This window comes from Gopherus flavomarginatus, chromosome 1 (assembly GCF_025201925.1).
Source record: "Gopherus flavomarginatus isolate rGopFla2 chromosome 1, rGopFla2.mat.asm, whole genome shotgun sequence".
Taxonomy (NCBI): domain Eukaryota; kingdom Metazoa; phylum Chordata; order Testudines; family Testudinidae; genus Gopherus; species Gopherus flavomarginatus.
Genome location: NC_066617.1, coordinates 96,540,303 through 96,556,611, shown reverse-complemented (window position 1 = coordinate 96,556,611; position 16,309 = coordinate 96,540,303). Strand labels below are relative to the sequence as shown.

The 16,309-nt window shown below is 52.2% G+C and overlaps 1 protein-coding gene across 2 annotated transcripts in view; it reads right to left on the bottom strand.

Moving 5' to 3' along the window:
* Window positions 1-9,169: 9,169 nt before the first annotated feature.
* The window catches only part of SHISA8 (shisa family member 8), a 31,136-nt gene continuing 23,996 nt past the window's right edge, over window positions 9,170-16,309 (bottom strand). The window contains exons 3-4 of one of the 2 annotated variants that reach the window (XM_050954455.1): window positions 13,532-13,702; window positions 9,170-12,997 (exon numbers count right to left, since the gene is read on the bottom strand). In XM_050954455.1, coding sequence (XP_050810412.1) covers window positions 12,615-12,997; window positions 13,532-13,702 — 554 coding nt within the window. In that variant the 3' untranslated portion in view covers window positions 9,170-12,614. The remainder of the gene's footprint in view (window positions 12,998-13,531; window positions 13,703-16,309) is intronic. The other variant, XM_050954465.1, reaches the window with a different exon arrangement.

Genomic DNA, 16,309 nt, shown 5'->3' with positions numbered 1-16,309 from the left:
GTTGTCCATTGTTATGTTTGACTTAGTTCCCTTGTCAATCAATTTTAACAGGGTGCACCTGCTATCCTTTTCCTGAGTAGGTAGTGATATAAGCCTCATAGCATGTTTGTGCTCTGTTGGGATCTGTACCCATGCAGCTACTACAGCATTTCCTTTCCCTCATGAACCTTATTTCATCAAGTGCTGGGGCCTCTCAGGACCTGTGTAAATGGAAAATGAGGGAGGGCCCTTAGGACAGTAGCTAACTTTTTTTCCCCCAAACATCGAAGAAGGAGCTAGTCTAGGTAAAAATCCAACCCAAGATTTCACCCAAAACTGAGTCATTTACTAGCTCTGCAGCTTTACGGCAGTTGACATCTGATTCTATTTGTACATACCTCAGGTGCGGCCTGTACATGTGCCCCTGTCAATGTGCCTCTTTCCTTCAGAAACCCCTTGTAGCTCCAATAGCAGTTTATTCTTGGGTGCTGATGTCGGTTGCACTGGTGCTGCATGGGTGGTGGAAAAAACTCCACACTAAAGCTGGACAGAGACCTCTTTGTTTCTTGCAGGTTTCTGAACTGCAGCCAGACATGGTAACAATTAGCATTTGCCCGCTCTAGGCTTTTCTCTTTCCCGGTGAAATGAGCTCCAGCCTAGTCCTTGGTTGTAACTCAGGACTTCCACTCTGAAATCTCTCAGTTGCAGGACCAGGCCCTAAGTGCTGTGCCCCTCTCCTGCAGCTGGGGCCATAAGGCAGTCCTGCTTGGAGGAGTCCCAAGTGCCCCCCCCTCAGCCAGAGGAGTCCTGGGCCAGCAGCAGCTGTGCCACACCTCCCCTCCCCAGATCCCAAGCGGCTGCAGGGAAAAGTCTCAGCAGGCTGCCTGTAGGAGCTACACAGCTGCCCCCACCACACCTGCCTGGGACCTTTTCCCTCACTGATGGGCTGCTCAGCACCTTCTTCCTCTCTGTCCTTTCTTTCTACCCTCCCCCTTCCCCATGCTCCTCAAAATCACGCCTTCACAAACTCACTCAAGGCCCCTTTGGCTTTCAAAGCGCCTCTTCAGGGCTGCAGCTTATCAGGCCGGTAGATCCTTTCAACGTGCGGGGGCCAGACACACCAAACTCACCCCTTTCCAGGAGGGAATAGGCTGCTTCCGGACATTGGTGCCCAGGAAGAATTCCTGTTACTCTTCCCTGCTATTTTTCTGATGGATTTACCTCATTGACATTCCTTTACCAAGCAGAAACTATGCACCAGCTGCTGGCTCTCTTGGCAAATGGACGCAATCAGGCTGAGCCACTCAGTGCTCGTCAGCAGATCCCCCACCCAAAAGCAATGCTGTGACTTGGATTTGAACTGCGGTTGCTGTGGCCATGGCAGAGTACTAACCACTATACAATCATTGCCAGCTTTCAGCTGATGAAGCAACAGAGGGGGAGATGCTCAGTTCTGTGCTCTCGAGGCGACCACCTACCTCACCTATGGCCACAGCTATTTCTCAAGTCTTGCTATTACTGTCACAGTTAAAATGGCAACAAAAGAAAAAAAGACAGGAGCCCAGCCTGCTGCCTGTCTCCTTTTCTCTTCCTCGCCCCTTCACCAGCTGCCACACGTTAGGCTGGGCGATGGTCCTCATGCCCTTGGCCAGAGTATTTCCCTTTGCGACTCTGAAGCGCACCCGAATGTGCAGGTCTTGAAGCTGGGCCCAGTGGCCGGAGGTGATGTAGAGGCTTTTGCTAGGACAGGGCAAGCAGGCAGCAGTCATCTTGTGGGCTAATTCTCTTTTGGAGATGAAAATCAGCACTGTGGTGGTGTGTGAATGGAGGTTGCTATAGAAGGAGGAGGTGAGGAAGGTGCATTCTTTTCTCCTCAGCCAAAAGGCAACATCCTCCCCATCAGATAATCAAATCCCCATCTCCCCCATGACAGCTGAGGATATTCACCGCTATACTAATAAGGAACAGGGCAGAACCTTTCCCTCCACAGAACTCTTACAGGCCAGCTGTGGCCAGCTTACACAGCATCAAGGGCCCCTTTGGGCAACACCACCCCTTGCTTGCTTCTCCTTGCCCTGGGCAACAGCCCTGGGAAAAGCCCTGTCCCTCCTCACATGCAGTTGCAGCTCATACTCACCAGAAGAAGCTTTTGATATGCCCTATGCAGGTTCCAGGGCTGCTGCTGATGTGGTATTTGCTACTCAGCTTCCTGGATCCATCAGTAATGCCCCTGGAGTCCAGAGAGGCTACTGATGAACTCAGGAAGCGAAATAAAACATACTGCCTCGTCAGCCACCCCAAAACCTGCATGGGACATAATAAAGCAAAAATTTTCTCCAAAAAACTCTGCAACCATGGATCCAGCGGTAGTAGCCTCCCCTAGCCTATTATACCCACCACCACTGAGGAAGGCTGAATGAGAGAGCTTCCTGAAAACAATCTTATGCAGTGTTATTGAATTCATCTTAAAGAGAAGATAGCTTTTAGCCATGTAACTCTGGTTATAAAAAGAATAGGCTCCCAATCTGATTACAATAAAAGCTATGGTGTGCATTAGCTGAAATGAGATTTAACCAATCAGCTTTCTATGGTGTTTTTCTGGTTCCAGGCTGTACCGCTTATACCTTGGCTCTGAACACACACATTCCCCATACCAAGCAGGGGTAAAAGTACCTCCCAGGTTTGAACGAGGGTAGAACACTTGTCCTTTGGGAGGTTCCAGTACTGGCCTGTGAGAATAACTCCTTTTCTGTTGCTATGGTAAAACACTGCTATGTTCTGATGCTGACAGTCTTACTATCTACTTAAGCCAAAACTTACTTCGGCTAATGCAAGGTGTTATGGGATACTTGGCATAAGTGAAAAGGGTTATAAGAAGCCACAGGTCAATTCAGACAAGCCTTGGGTCAAGCATGTGTGAGTATGAAAGTGGGTTAGGGCTGGGGTACTAATGCTTTTTTGCTTCCCTTGAGTGACGTGGGAGCAGTCCCAGCACTCACCACTGTTTTATTATATTATTAATAAAGCTTTAAAACTTAGACACTTGATGTGCTCCATCTCCTCCCTTAAAGATCCTGTGGCCTCAGCCTGATCACCTGATGCCCTGGACAGCTTGGTAACAGAAATCTGTCTCAGCGTCTATCCTGCAAAGCAATAGGGCTCATACCTAGAGTCCCAGCTTAACTCGAGCTCACGCCCTCCAGCACTGCAAGGTCCTGGAACCCTGGTTCTGAGCCCTGGGTTAGCACAATTGTAGATGCAAGGGGAGGAGGGGCTTAGGCTTAAACTCAGGCTCAAGCACAGGCTTATACTGCAGTGTAGACACACCCATAGAGCCAGATGCGTTGATTGGAATAAAAATAACTCAGCGTCACCCAGTTTATTCATGATTTAGGTCAGCAAGCAGGAAACCTTGATTTACATTTTTTGTGCTTATACTTTTTAGTTATTTTCCTAGAGAAAGGTTGACTTTTATTGTTTGGTAACCACTCACAGGGTAACAAGCCTTGTTACTGAGGAGGAAGTGGTAGATGTATTCTCTTGACTTTAGTAAAGCTTTTGATACTGTCTCTCTCTCTCTCATGACTTTCTCATAAACAAACCAGGGAAAACTAGCCCTACATGGAGCTCCTGTAAGGTGGGTGCATAACTGGCTGGAAAACTGTTCTCAAAGAGTAGTTATCAGTGATTCACAGTCAAGCTGGAAGAGCGTATTGAGTGCGGTCCGGTTCTGTTCAACATCTTCTTAAATGATGTAGATAATGGCATAGAGAATACACTTACAAAGTTTGTGGATGATCCCAAGCTTGGAGGGAATGCAACTGCTTTGGAGGATAGGATTGAAATTCAAAATGATCTGAATAAATGGTGTGATGTAAATAGGATGAAATTCAATATGGACAAATACAAAGTACTCCACTTAGGAAAGAACAATCAGTTGCAAGCATACAAAAAGGGAAATGACTGCCTAGGAAGGAGCACGGCAGAAAAGGATCTGGTGGGTTATAGTGCATGGATAGCTAAACAGTGTAACGCTGTTGCAAAAAAAAGTGAACATCATTCTGGGATGTAAGAGACACAGGAGAAGTAATTCTTCCACTCTGCTCTGTCCTGATAAGGCCTCAGCTGGAGTGTTGTGTCCAGTTCTGGGCACCACATTTCAGAAAAGATTTGACTTTCTCCAATTTGTCTGCAAGAGAAGAACAAAAATGATTAAAGTCTAGAAAACATGACCTATGACAATGAAAAATTGTTCAAATTCACCTCTGAGAATAGGATAAGAAGCAATGAGTTTATATTGCAGGAAGGGAGGTTTGAGTTGGACATTAGGAAAAACTTCCTAAGTGTCATGGTAGTTAAGCACTGGAACAAATTGCCTAGGGAGGTTGTGGAATCTGTCATTGGTGGTTTTTAAGAACAGGTTAGACAAACACCTGTCAAGTTATGGGTTAGTAGTTATTGGTGCTGCCTTGAGTGCAGGGGACTAGACTAGATGACCTCTCCAGGTCCCTTCCAGTCCCACTCTTGTGTTTTGTTTTAATATATTAATAATACATATATAAGCCCAGCATATATTGGTCAACACAGAGTACTTCTCTCTGCTGTAGTACGTAATCCACCAGGCATTTAGTTCAGCAGAGACCATCCCTAACACAAAGTATGGTAAAGGGGCCACTCTAAAAGAGCCTCCCTCCTGTTACAAGACAAACGCAGCAAGAGGGGGGAGGATCAAAGTTAATTATATTTGCTATGCCTGTGGCCACCAGAGGGCAGTAGAAATCTAGCAAAGTAGCAGCATGTGACCATGCAAAGGAAGGACTGCAGCTAGCTGGGAATTTTTCACCCACTAATTTTTTTTGTCAGTCGACACTGATTTGCTGGTTTCGATGAATTTCTCAACTTGAAAACATTTCGAATTTTTTTTGCAACTGTCTATTTAGTTTTGACATCTTTTAAAATGAAAAGCTCCAGTTGTCTAGTTAAAAACTACTTTTTGTGTATATATTTAAGCTAATTTACAGTACCATTAAACAGAAGTGATTAAATCAAACCGAAACACTTTTGACCCAAACCAATTTTTTTTTGGAGGGGGGGGTCAAGAAAATTTTTGAGCTCTTTATTTTTTTGTTTTGGTTCAGTGTGGGAAAGTTTTTTTTTTTTTTTTTTTTTTCCTTCAAAATCCCAGCTTTTGATGGAATGGGAAAAGTTTCCTACTCAGGTCTACTAAAGACTTCCAATGTTACTACCATGAATGGAAGACCTTGTGCTACATCTGATGGGTTTCTCTGGGGATGGTTTTGATGGACATAAGAATGCAGTAGTCCCTGGGTACCGGTGTGCTGATGAGTTGAGCGAATCTGGGCTTTTGCCCCTGCCCATTTCAGTGTTTCTGATTACTACAGTGCTGTACGTTGTAACAGGCATGTCTGAACGCCCTGAAGCAGTGACCAACTTGTTCTCAATGGATCAGTGATGATCTGCACAGCTGGGGTTGGAGCTGCACCAGCATGGAAGTCTGGTCTCCCTTGGGCTTTCTGAGCAGTAATGATCAGGACGCTAGCAAAGGCTTGGGAGGAGTGGAGGTGGTCTCCAAGGAGGCTGATGTAGCTGAGGCGTCTGTTATCGAGTGCAGAATAACTCTTCAACTGTGCAAGTTGAGTTCTAACTGGTAACTGCCCCGGGTCTACCCTCTGTGCTCTGATTGTGGACTCTCAAGTGAGGTAGGGTGGTGGCTAGTTAGATCTTGGTTGGGAGAGCTGTGCTGCAAGCCAAGTACTTCCTAAGCGGTGGTGGCAATTCATGCTCAGGCGCACTGAGGCAGGAGGTGGCTCATTCAGGGGCACTGCTCCCAGCGGTGCTGTGTGTCAGACGAGCTGGGACCCAGCCTCTGACCCTGGCTTGCCAGTAAAGATTTTATGGCACTTTCACCAGGCTGGTGTGTTAGTCCTGCAGAACTGGCCATTGGCCTCCTGCTCTGATAATTCCATTGTCTACCCAGAGCCCTTCAGCTAACCTCTCTTGGAGACCTCACTGCCTGCTTCAAACTGCTGTGCAGCGTCACTGCGCAGGGCAGGATGGCAGCCTGCTCCCCCAGAGGTGGCAGCATCTCGGGACGCCGGCCTACTCTGCACAGTGGATCGGGCACTGTGGGATGGAAAGTGCCATTGAACTGTAAGCTGTTCTCATTAAAAAATGATGGGAGGGTTCTTGTGGGATTCCACTGAGAGTCCCCCCACCCCTTTTCCCCCGCTCAGGAAGCGAAATCAGGTTGGCAGAGTGTCGCTCTTTGTTTGGAGAGTCTGTGCCTGTTCTGCTATTAAAGATTAATACTCCGGGGGGACTCCCTGGTGTGAGATGTTAGAATGAGGACAGGCTGCTCTGGGTGCTTGCCGTGCTCTGTCTTCGGTTCTGTTGCTGGGATTTTTTTTGGCGAGGGTGGGTGGGGGGTGATTCATTGCTGCGCCCGTGTCCCAGCTGTGCAGGAAACCACCAGCAAGGTGCAGCTGCCCTGATAGAGCTGATGGGGCAGGGGCCTGCTGTCACCCTCAGGGTAGCAGCTGCCTGGCAGCTGGTATGTGTGGGTGAGGGGCACGGAGCCGCCCCCGGGAGCCTGAACGCTGCACTGGCCCGGTGCCAAGGCCAGCCTTTGATTTCTGCCACCACGAATTGGCAGAGGACAAATAGGAGGGAGAAAAGACTGATTAGAGCAGCACATGTCTTCCCCATGGCTTCTTGCTCCTGAGACATGCGTTATATGGTGCGGTGCAATACCGATGCCTCTCACAAACTGTGGGGGTGGGGAGTTGAAGAATTTCCCTCCTGCTGGGGGCCTTTTCTCCATCAAAGGCTCCACAGCCCAGTGGGGGGAGCAGGGCTCTATTCCTGACCTGAGAGTGATTCACTGCATGACTGTTAGCACATAACTTCTTGCCTGCCACAAGTGGGTCTGACTGTCCCTTGCAGAGCACCTCAAAAGGCTCAGCCAGAGCCAGGGCAGGTGAAACAGGCAGGTGAAACGCTCCTAGGTGCTTTGTACCTGCCGTGGTTTATGAGGAAGCTGTTGTGCTAGAAGGGGCCCATGCAGCTGTCTCCTCCCTGAAAAACTGGTGTGTTAACAAAGGCAGGGGCAGCTGCTGCTTGGAGGGTGAGGAGTGAGGGACCCCAGGTCCATGGGACCAGCTAGGCTGTGGTGAGAGTGAGCTAGTGCCAGGCTGGCACTGGGTGTGAGCTGGGCTCAGGCTGTCCCTGGCAGAGGCAGGAGCTGGGTCTTAGATGCCTGTGATCTCAGGGGCCCAGGCAAGGGGCCCGCATGGCGGCAGGGCAGGGCGTGAGCAGGCGCTGGGCTGGCCATGGGGCAGGGTGTGAGCTGGTACTATAGCCAGGGGTTGGGCTCCAAGCTGGTGCTGGCCTCAGGGGTGAGCCAGGCCTGAGATGAACACATCCTGCTGTAGTCCATGTAGCTTTACATATGGCACCGAGCAGAGGCTGCGTCCTCCTACATTGCTAAGGATGGCTCCTGAGTCCAGTCAATCTGTCGCTGCTGTTGCCTCGCTGCTCCTGCTCCCCCCAGCTGGCTTCCTTGGAGCGGGAGATGGGGACTGTAAAGCACAAGGGGTTTTATACAGCATCAGAATAGCTGACTACGCTATTTGCAGCCAGCTGGCCCCTGGCCCCTGCATGCTGTTGTGTGCCTGGCTGCTGCTCAGACCTCATAGCAGGAACCTGCCCCCAGCCAATCAGCTGGAAACACCTTGCTCAGATTGATAGTGTCCAGGGGCCAGGTGTGGCCAAGGGCCCTGGAGGGCTAGGTGTGGGCATGGCTGAAGTGGGGCTATGTGATAAGTGTAGCTGCACCTGTGTGGCCCATAGACGTTAACGTCAGAAGGGCCCATTATGATCATCTAGTCTGACCACCTGCACAACTCAACCAGGACATACAAACTCTGCACTGATCTGTCCGTTCCCATTAGCAGCAAACCTGCGTTTTCTCTTCTCTAGGTTTGGAGCTTAAAGCTGCTGCAGCTTGAGCAAATGCTGGCTCCTACACATGGTCAGAGCTCCTTCGGAGGGGGTCTTATGTGGCCATGGCTGGCTGTGGTGTAGGGGTGGGGACTTTGAAGGCATCTGTTCAAGGGCGGCTGGCGCTGGCAGGAATGTATTTAAAATGCAGAGTGCTTTCCCTGTGAGCATTGCTCCATTTGTCACAAACGAAGAAAGAACAGACCCATCCCCTAGGGGACATGATTAATCCTGGGTGCCCCAAGTGGGTGGGAGCTCTCTCAGCTGAGCACGCGCTGCACTGGGGAAGCAGAGTTATGGGGTGTGTAAAGCAGCCGGTGCTGGGGGAAGTTGGGTGTTGATTGCCACCCAGACCCATAGTGCTCTTCTGGGCACAGCTCAAGGGGATGAGGCTTCGTGGTCCCACCGCCTTCTTCCGTCCCAGGGTTGAGATGAAGGTCCCATGCGCCCTTCTTCAACCTTTCTGCTGCTGGGAACAGCACAAGGCCCACGACTCCCTTGCCCTATGGAGGTCACGGGAGACCAGAGTGCAAATCTCTGTCTTAATCCATGCCACAATCTTTCTAATAGGCTGGGCATGCACCACCCTACCTGTACACAATGGGGGCGAGGGGGAGGCAGCGCAGGCTCTCAATGGGGACAGCTCTACCCTTAGTCACTGACATGGTCTCACTTCCCCACAGCAATCAGCGTGGGGGAAGTGTCCCAACCCCACCCACTGACCCAGCTCCATTACGCCTCAGCCTCAGGCTGCTCACGTGCTGCTGTGACAGGCTGGTGCCTGGTGCTGAGAGACGCTGAATGAAGCACAGCTGGGCTGAAGGGCTCCAGTAACTTATATGCGCCCCCCCCCCTCGCCAAGCCAGTAGGGTGGAGGGGAGGCTGTGTGGCCCTGTGTCACAAGCCCTTGTGGGGCAGGGAAGTCCTGTTCTGTCCCTTACTAAAGCCCACAAGGCTTCAATGTTGGTGTAGCTCTTCCTGGGCCTAAGGTCACGCCCAGTGGCTGAGTCCTTGGGCCTAAAGCTGTCAGAAGCAAAGGGGCAGCTGGATGTGTCTAGCTGAAAGAGAGGCCCTCAGAAATGCTGCAACCACCCCCCAACCTGGGAGTGCAGGTCTGCACATGCACAACAGCCACTGGACACACACGCTCAGTCTGGCAACAGGGGCACTTTTATTTCTGTAGGCAGGGGGGGCAGAAAGTGGGACTTACAAACAAAAATGACCCAGGGCTGGCAGAACACAAGGGTTGAGCCCCTGTGGCCGTGGCCCTGCCCCTCGTGCAGCCAGTGCCCTGGTTCTGCTCTGGCTGTCCATGGCCGGGCTGTCCTACCCAGCCCTCTCTCTCTTTGTCCCCTCACAGCCAGTTGCACGGCTCAGGCTCCTGGGGGTGGGGGTGGCATTTATTGCTAAAGGATCCAGTGGCTCAAAGGTCCCAGGGCTGGAATGAAGAGAATAGGGGGAGAGGAGCCTTTCCCCTTTGGGGCATCAGTCCAACCCCCAGCCCCCACTTGGCAGCTTTGCCAGCTGATTGCTGCGTGGTGGCTTTATTCCAGCATCTGCCAGAGGGGCCAGGTGGCTGCAGCGCTCTCTGCCTCACACACCTGGCAATTGGCACTGATTGGCCTCCTTGTTCGCAGCCTCAGCGAGGCCAAGAGCCAAATGGGCCTTGATGCGGCAAAGCCCTTTGGTTTACAAAAAAGGCCAGTTTGGGCTGGGAGGGAGAGTGTGGTGTGGTTGCCTGCGCTGCAGGGCTAAGCCCAGCCTCAACCACTGAAGGGTTTGGGCTGGCACAAGGCCTAAAGTCACTTAATATCCAGGCATCAGAAACAATATGGAAGCCCTAGTTCACCAAGGAAAGGAAGGTGGGCACCTGGCCTGTCCTCAGCATGAAGTGGGTATGCAGCCCTTGGTGGGGGTCTGCACTGGCTGTCATTGGGGGTGCACACCTCATCCAGGAGCAGACATGATGGGCCCACCACATGGGCTGGTGCCAGAGGAGGCAGCCCATGTTGCTAACAGGCTCCCGCCCCTCAGGATTGAGTAGAGGTCCATGCCTATTGGAAGCTGTTCAGTGCATTGTGCAAAGGGCATGCACTGAGTCCTCCCCACTGACGCCTGTGTCACCATGCAGCAACCAGAGCGCAGCAGGAAGGAAAACTGGCAGCTCTTTGTCAGCTCCTGCAGGATCCTAAACTTTGTGTGAAAGTCAAATTAGCAGGGGAGGAAGCAAGCCGGGACTATTAGAACATTTTTGTTCCATTTTTCTTCCCACTCGTTTCACTCTTGCCTTGTGGACAGATGAATGGTGGGGGGGAGTGATGGGGGTAAAAAGGTAACCCAGTGTGGCATGTTTACCTTTAGTAGCTGGCTAAGAGGTGTTTGTCATAAACAGATAGCTAAGGGTTAATGTCTCTTTCACTTACTTACAATTCTGAATAGATAAGAGACTGTAGCAGGGAGATTGGCAGAAGCCTGGTTGCACCTCTAGCCCCATCCAGGACCCAGAGAGAACAAAAACCAAACCCAAAACCCACAAACAAAGGCTTCCCTCCACAAGATTTGAAATTATCTTGTCTCCTGATTGGTCCTCTGGTCAGGTGTTTGCAGGTCACTGTTTATTAACCCTTTATAGGTGAAAGAGACATTAACCCTTAGCTATCTGTTTATGACAGTGTTGCTGCTCATCAGAGGAGCTGTCCTCTAGCTCAAGCATTAGTGGCTTATTATTCTGGTGCTGAAGGTCCTCAGTTCACACCTGACCTCAGCAGCATCACCTGTACCTACCCTGCAAGCTGTAGCCGTGGTTTGGCCCTGCCGATGGCCAAGCATGTGCTTCTTGCCCAGGTAGTAGAAATACAGCTGCAGAGAGGGACTGCTCAGGGGCATGGCCCCTTTACAGGGCTGGCACTCCGCCGGGTAGACATTAGCCACACACGTGGCTGTGGTACAAAGCCCTTTTGAAAAGGAATGGAGCAGAATTAAGGAAACAAAGATTGACAAGGGCAGCAAGTGAGTGACACAGACACGTGACTAGAAAAGCCCAGCCCCTGCAAAGGGACGAGCAATGTGGCCTTTTCCCCAGAGCAGCAGTGGCTTTTCAAACCTAGGCCAGGGGTGGGTCTCAACGGCTTGGGCACAAGGGAGATTGAGCACCTCCATGGTGGACCATGATGATTGGTTGAACATGGCCAGGGAGCCATGGGCTGACCCAGCCCGAGACCTCTGGATACAGTTCCATGGGGCTGGGCCGTGGCTGCTGGGTTGGGCTGTGACCCAGGTAGCCGGTGTGTGCAATAACAGCTGGTAGGGGTGTGACTGAAGCCCAGCAGCTCCAGCGCTAGCAGCAAGCCCAGTGGCCAGCTTGGCACTGCTGCTTGTTCTGGAACCTGTACAAGTGGAGAAGGGAACATGGCTGGGCCTGGGGCAGGGGTGTGGGGGAAAACGACACAAGGTTGAGGGGGAAGGAGTGAAGCGCATGACACCTATGGCCATCACACCCAGCGTGGTGGGAGAGGTCAGGCTCTGTTCTGGAGCCACAACCCCATCCCAAGCCCCACACACTCTACTGGGCTGTAACCTGGCAGGAGCAACCGTCAGGGCCTGGTGCTGGGCAGTAGCTGCAGCCAGAAAGGCTCCATGGAAAATGCGATGCAGCCAGGCCATGGAGCCTACCCACTGAGACAGCTTTGCACCCCTTTAAATCAGCATGCCCCCATCAGCCCCCACCTGAGCTGCCAAAGCCAGTGTTCAGCCTTGCCTCTGCTGGCAGAAATGTCCCACAGAAACTAAAAATAATGGTCAGCGCCTCCCCCCCTCCCTTGCAACCTCAGCCAGCAGTCACTGTTTACATAGGACCTATATTTTGCTATTCTGCATCCAGCAGGGGCAGCCCCGCATTCACCTACTGACCCACAGCCCTGGCCTGCGGGAGCTGAATGCAACAAGAACTGCTGGGTCAGCTAGGCCCTCATTTGAAACATTCAAAAATGGGTGTAAGAAAAATCCCCACCCCCACTCAGCGCTGGTGCCTAGCGTGTGCAGGGGAGAGAGCTGAGCTGGAAGTGAAGGGAAATGTCAAACTCCTTGTGAGCCCTTGCCAGCTGCCCTTTTGTACAGTTTGTTTATACTGGCATGACTGGTGGTTGTGTGCCCTTGTTTAAAACCCACATGGCGGGGCAGAGGGAGGGGACAGGTTACACGTGCGAACCCAATGGGCCTTAATGGTTATTGCAATTGCTTGTCTCACATCTCCCACCTGTTGTCCTTCCTCTCATGGGGCGGGGGGTGCCTTCTCCCTGGGTCCCCTCAACATTGACCGTTCTGGTACAAGTGTGATGTGATGGACAGGTGAACTGGAAACAACAGCCGTGCATCAATCACAGGGCAACATGCATGCCTGTTTCACCATGCACGTTATCCGCGTACTCTCAGGAGGTGTGGGCACCTGTGCTGGTGGGTATTTCCCCCACCTTCCTCGTCCCTCCTGACACCCAGCCTAATGCCACTAGCTATAACGGGGAAGCACCTCTGGTACTTTGCTAGCTGGTGGTCTGGGCTGGCAAGACCATTAGCCCCAGAGGCTGCTGGGACATAAAAAGAAAAGATGAAGGTTCTTTTTAGACAGTGACCTCAGTCTTGCTATTGGTGGAGAAGGGCCGCGAGGGCTGGACATAGTGGGTGGGTGTCTGGCTGAAGACCTCCGGCAGCTTCTCCACGCTGAACTGGCGCTTGTTGGCATAGATCTGTCGGCGGACATCAGGGGGGTGGTGATGGCTGGGATCCCAGCCTCCCTTGAAGGCAGGGCTGGCCACCAGTGGGTGGGCGTTGGTTTTCACCACTTTGGCCTTCTGCCCGGGTGTAGCCAAGCCAACCAAGGCGCAGCTGTCGTGCAGGGGAGGCACGTCGTTCTGATGCAGCCCCATGGGTGGGAAGGACAGAGGACCAGGCGGAGGCATGTCCACCATGGGAAACCGCTTGTAGAATTCTTCGGGTGCGCTCTCTGCAGGGGAAAACAAAGCAGAGGGCAGGAAGTCAGACAGACAGGGAACACACACGCCTGCCTGAGCTGCACAGGAGCCTTCCACCTCTCTGCCTGCCAGAATGGCTCTCCTCCATGCATGTCCTCACCTCTCCCCACCTGAGCTTCAGCTCTGCTGTGAGGGAAAGAACCTTAGCCATCTTAATCTCTGGCCTCTGCTCCATGAATGCAGCAGCTTCCCTTGCTCAGACTGACCCAGGTCCCTTTCCTTCACTGATGCCTGTGCTGAACCCCTACCCCTGAGCTAAGCTCTGCTCAAATTCAGCACACACGACACTTGCAGCCCCTGCCTCTCTCTCCAGGCCTGCAGAACAGCCAGAGCTGGGGGCTGTGCTGCTCTCCCTAACAGCAGCAATGGTGTCCCGTTTCCTTCCCTCTGGCCTTGGGGAAATCACAGTCAGGAGAGGGAGGAGCTGAAGCAAAGACAGAGGAAGCACCAGCTGGTGAAGCAGCCCTGTCCGGCACCTGGGCCCACGATGCAGTGGCAGCACATACCTACAGCCTTGAGCGTGGCATACTTGGTGTAGTCCGGAGCTTGGTGGGGCATGGTGCTCGTCATCTGCAGCCGGTTGCTGTGGGCATGTGGCAGCCCCATCTGGGAGGCGAGAGAGGTGCTGACCACAGCATTATTCAAGTGCATATTGTCTGGAAATGCAAAGAAAGATTCTGGGAGGGAAGTTTTAAGGGGTCAGAGAGTCAGAGTTTAAGGCCAGAGAGGACCATTAGATCATCTAACCTGTCCTCCTGTTCACCACAAGTCATTCCATTTCACCAGCTACCCCAGTACTGAGCCCAGGAACTTGTTCGTGGCTACAGCACAGCTTCCAGAGAGGCCTCCGGTATTGATCTAAAAGCAGCAAGAGCCTGAGAATTGACCACTTCCCTTGGTAGTTTGTCCCAATGGTTTCATCCCCCTCACTGATAAAAATCTGTGCCCTCATTTCAATCTGAATTTGTCTGGCTTCAGCGTCCAGCCATTGGTTCTTGTTACACCTTTCTCCACCACATTAAAGAGCCCATGTGTTCTCCCTGTGAAGGTGCTTGTGCACTAACCAAGTTACATCTTCTTTTGGCGAGACTATGCAGACGGCACTTGTTAAGTGGCTCACTGCAAGACATCTCCTCCCACCTGTCAATCCTCAGTTGTTGCTCTTTTCTGCACCTTCTCCAACTTTTAAACATTCTTTTTAAACTGCCCACCCCAGAACTGGATGCAGTATGCCAGAGTCAGTCTCACCAGGGACATACACAGAGGTAAAATCATCCCACCTCGTTTATACACCAAAGGAGCATAATAGCCCTTATAGCCACAGTATTGCACCGGGAGATCACGTGGACTCTTCCTTTTGCGAGTCTCTGATTTCCAGGATAGCGTGGCTGGCCTGCCTTCCTTGGTTCTAGTTATATATATTTGCATTTAGTTGCATAAAAATGCATTTTAATGTTAACAAGCTCACCCTTCCCCCAACCTGGCCTCAGGTTTGGATATGCCCTTCCCCAATGCGTCCCCACAGTCTTCCCTGAGCTGTCAGACATCTGTGCTAAGAGCAAACATCACCACCTGCCTAGTGGGATTGGACACCTCGGAGGATTGATCAGGGAACCTTCCATGGCTGTGGCTCTGGTGGCACTCTATCCTCAGATCAGGAGAGGCCAAAAGCCCTTTGTAACCGACAGCTGTTTGGTGGCTGGTGTGAAGGACGAGTTCCCATTCCATTGGGACACCCACAGCCCTGACACGGCCATTCCCAGAAGAACTAACTGGCCCCCTCAGCAGAGAGACCAGTGGCTGAATGGGCCACAGGACATGACCCAGACCTCCCGTCACTCATAGCAACAGTCCCTTGGTGCCAGGCTTGGTGTGGGCCATGGGAGTGCAAAGCTAGGAGAGTGGCTGCCTGTGTACCTGTTAGACTTCAGTCTCCAGGCTCTTGGTTGGATGACATTCCCCAGAAGTAACTTCAGCTCAAAGAGTTTCAATGCAAATTCCCCTTCTCCCCTTTAATAAGCGTCACTGGCAAATGAAAGAGAAAACAGAGTCCTCCCCATCTTCCCTGGGCAGAGCAGAGCTGAACCAAACTTAAAGGCCATTGGATTAGAAGCCGATTTCCCTGTGTTACACAGCTGGGGACCGCAGTGGTACCAGTGACTCCTGGCCCCACCAATCCTCCCATTGCTACCACACAGAGGAGTGCCAAGGGGACAGAATGGGATAGCGATCAGCCCATCCTTCAGTGGAGGAGAAACACTTCCCCACACCCGCCCCGAAAGCAGATCCCCTGTGGGGACATCCCCCCTCCACATGCTAGATGACCTCACCTGTCACCATTCACCCGCACTGGGACTAGCTCCAGCTCTGAGGGGGAAATCCCTGCTCTAGAAGGATGAGATATAGAATGGATCCCACCCACCCCAGGTACACTCTGGCAGTGCCGGCCACTGACCTGCACCGTATTCTGCAGTGCTTTGCATAGCCTAGCTTTAAAGAACCCAAGTGAAGGGACTTTCCCCAGCACCACAGGACTGTTCCACCATCTAACACACCTCACAGCTAGGACAGTTTTCCTCCCTCCTCCATGCTCCTAGCTGCTAGTCTGGGTGCAGCTAGTAACCCCCCATCCTTGGGGGCTCCTGCAGCTTGTCCTAGCCGGCTGACTGCACTGTGCTCTGACCTGTGAGCTGCAAACATACACTGACTGCTGCCAGGGCAAATGTCACTTCCGATCTTTCAGTGAAGCAAGCAGGGGACTGTCAGCCTGGAGGGGGAGCCTCCCCGCAGAGGCAGCAGGGAGCGCACTGGAGAAGGAGCAGAAGGCACAAATGCGACTTATGCAAGCCTTGAAATCTGCCACCCCACGGCAGGGGCAGACACAGCCGCCACACATCCAAATCAGGGTTGTGTTCCCCTGCACCAGCTGTTATTGGTGGGTACTGTCCCAGAACCAGCAGCGGAAGCATCAGGGCACCCAACTCTCCTGAGCCTCAACATACCCCTCACCGACAGCCTCTGCAACATCCATGAGAGCAGCAGCTACAGGGAGGGTGGAGAGAGGCACGACTCGCTTCCCAGGGACATGTTGACAAAAAGCAGTGACAGGGTCGCAAGTGGGAAATCCGGCCCCTTGAAGAGGAAGGAATTCCCCGTTTGAGAGCAGGGTTCTGGTGAATGAATTTCCAGGCACTGTATCCTCCCTGGGAACCCCTGATGCCAGCATGGTGCCCCCAGAACTTCTCATGACCAGTGCCCCATCATGCTGGGTTGACATTAGGAGA